General features: G+C 46.3%; 1 protein-coding gene across 1 annotated transcript; it reads right to left on the reverse strand.

Moving 5' to 3' along the window:
• Positions 1-749: 749 nt before the first annotated feature.
• On the reverse strand, positions 750-1,477 carry LOC106021870 (leydig cell tumor 10 kDa protein). Its single transcript, XM_013119899.3, is given in 2 exon segments — positions 750-1,412; positions 1,415-1,477. Coding segments are annotated over 2 exon segments (291 nt in total). The 3' UTR covers positions 750-1,184.
• Between the last annotated feature and the right edge of the window lie 1,643 nt (positions 1,478-3,120).

Here is a 3,120-nt window from a genome sequence, read left to right on the forward strand (position 1 = left end):
CAATCATGTTGGTGAGACTTGATGAGTGTAGCTTCTGACCTTACTAACTAGGAGACAGTCTCCCAGAAAACCCCTTAATCTTCCGGCTTTTACAATCTTTCCATACACTCTTTCTCCATGTTCCTGGAGCCTTAGGTTCAAAAGTTGTTTTGTATGCATTGGGACTGGGCTTCACAACACTGTGCTTTGATTGGTTGTGATTTTCTTAATGGTCCCTGTCTGTTGCAAAGAGAGGTTTTCTTGATGGAATGAGGATCACACTTATCTGTGGGTATAAGGACAAATGTTTAGAATGTGCTTAGGGATTATGCTGGCTTAGTAAAGTGATGGCTGTAGGTTCTCCTCCAACATCGCTCGGACTACGGAGGCTATGTTTGCAGTACCAGGTGTGGCATCTCTGCTGTTGAGCAGACCTTGAATCTAATTAGAGAGCTGTTGGTTAGCACCAAGGTATGTGTGCTACTGCTGTACCCTTAGGGCTATTGTGCCATGCTGGTTGTTGTTGTAGTTCATAGTTGTCATAGCTGGGTAGGACGCTTTCTTGGTTGCTTCCCTCCTTTGGAAGCTTGCATGCCAGTCTTCTAGTCCTCAGGGAGGATTGCTTTTTTTTTTTTTTTTTGCCTCTGTGAGCACAGCTTTATTGGGTAACACTGGCCATCCCTAAGTGGCTTTGGATCACTAGTGTGACAGGATAAGATCGTGCCTCACTGAAGATATGGAACCCTTCTTCATGTATAGGACAGTGACAACTGACACTAGATGACTAGAGGGGATGGCTTTTGGGGCCAGGGCCACCCAGGACCTGGGGAAGAGATTACCTGTACCCGCCAGCTTCCGCTATTGATGCCATTGCCCTTTCTTGGGTCTGTGGCTGTCAAGGGCACTGAGGGGGTGGGGGAAGTTTCTTGTGGAGAACAGTGAGGCTCACCTACCCTCAAACAGCCTCCCCACTGAGCTGCTTGAGAGCCAGAGGGACATCAGAGCCAGGTTCATCACACGGTGTCACCACAGTAAAGACAGACTCTGAGCCTACAGGAAGCTGAGTGCCTCTTCAGTACCCTGCGGAGCTGGCCTCAGGCTTTATCATCACCTGCCCATTGCTGTCCCAGGTGCCATTAGGAGTGGAGGGGGGTCCTGTTCAAGTCCGGCCAGCCTGTGGGGTCACCTGCAAAGTCCCAGTGCCTTTAGGATGGTGTCTTGTTGAGTGTGGCGGCCCCTGTCTTCTTTGATGGGCCCTTCAGCAGTGCGAGCTTCTTAGGCAGGCTGGAGTTGGCTTTCATCACCACGTCATGCTCAATCTTCTTCCGGATCCCCACTTCCAGGGTCTTCTTCAGCTTTTGCTGCTGCAGGACACGCACCTTCTTGGGAGCAATGGCTTGACCACCTTTCCTCAGCCCTCGGCTCCTGTCCACCCAGCCACTGCCGCTGCCTTGCTTTTAGGTTTCTGCGCCTGGAACTTGCACTGTCCCTGCGCCATGTTTCACCACGCCCCAGGGGAGGCGGAAGCCTGGATTGCTTTCTTTTTTTAAAAATAGTCTTCTTTTTTAATTGTTTGAGAGTTTCCTAAGTCTATATGTTTTGATCAAATCCATTCCCATTTCTTCCCTTCCAATTTCTCCTTTATCCTCCCTACCACTTTTCCCTCCTAATTTCATGTACTTTTTTAAAGAAGGAATTTGTTTTATATGTATATGGGTGTTTTACCTGCATGTAAGTGTATGTACCACTTATGTGCCTTGTGCCCATAAAGGCCTATAAAGTATTTCTGGTTCTCTAGAATACAAAAGAGTTACAAAAGATCATGAGCTGCCATATATGTGCTGGCAACCAAACCTGCTCCTCTGCAAGAATAACTTGTGATCTTAATCGCTGAGCCATCTCTTCAGCCCTTCATGCTCTTTTAAAAAATACACTAAGTTCTTCCAGTGCTGTCTGTATGTGCATGGGTAACCTCTAAGAGACTACACTTCTGAAGAAAACCAACACTCCCTCCCCCAGTAGTCATCAGGTGCCAATTCTATACTTACAGGTGGCGTGGGATTTCTTGATCTCCTCTCTCTTCCCAGCTGCTAGCTATGGGTTCATGTGTTCAATGGCCTCATCATACAGCAAATACTGTTTTATAGAAGTTATCTACAACCTTTGGTTCTTACAATCTTTCGGCATTCTCTCTCCTGTGCTGATCCTTGAGCCTTGGTGGGGGTGGGTAGAGATGTTAAAAGGTTGAGCTCTTCATGTTCTCTTACTCTCTGCATGTCCACCAATTGTGAGTCTTTTTTTTTTTTTTGGTTTTTCGAGACAGGGTTTCTCTGTGGCTTTGGAGGCTGTCCTAGAACTCGCTGTGTAGACCAGGCTGGCCTCGAACTCACAGAGATCCACCTGCCTCTGCCTCCCAAGTGCTGGGATTAAAGGCGTGCGCCACCAACGCCCGGCCAATTGTGAGTCTTTGTATTTGTTGCCATTTACTGGGAAAAGAAGTTTCTCTGTTAGAGACTGAGAGATGTTATCATCTATGGGCATAAAGATAAAAACTTAGTGAGCAGTTTATTACTATGTCCACTTAGCAGAATAATAGCGTTAGGTTCTTCCTTAGGGCACATGATTTAGCCAGCCGCTAACTTTTGGCTCAGTTAAAGGTATCAGGCATGAGTTCCATTTTGTGGAGCGGATCTTATACCCAATTAAAAAAAAATGGTTGGTTGCTCCCATAACATTCATGCCACTATTGCACCAGTGGCATATCTTACCAGGACAATTGTTAAACTTTGCAGGGCTCACAGCTGAGTAAGACTGTTGACTATTCTCTCCTCCATTCCCCAGGTACCATGCATAGCATCCTCCAATATTATGAAAGCTAGCCAGTATAGATAAAGCTTTTAGACTGGTACCAGCTTCATTTCCCCGTGCAAGGCAGGATCTTGTAGTTCAGGTTGGTCTCAATCTTGCTATGTTGCTAAGGATGACCCTAAGTCTTCTGCTTTCACCTTCTGAGTGCTGGAATTACAGGCATGTGCTACCATGCTTGATTATTTCGTGTTGGAGATTGAACCCAGGGCTTCCTGTGTACCAGTATTTAGTTGTACAAATTGAACTAAATCCCAACCCCTTTAGCTTTTAATA

This window comes from Mesocricetus auratus, unplaced genomic scaffold (genome assembly GCF_017639785.1).
Source record: "Mesocricetus auratus isolate SY011 unplaced genomic scaffold, BCM_Maur_2.0 Super-Scaffold_100045, whole genome shotgun sequence".
NCBI lineage: Eukaryota > Metazoa > Chordata > Mammalia > Rodentia > Cricetidae > Mesocricetus > Mesocricetus auratus.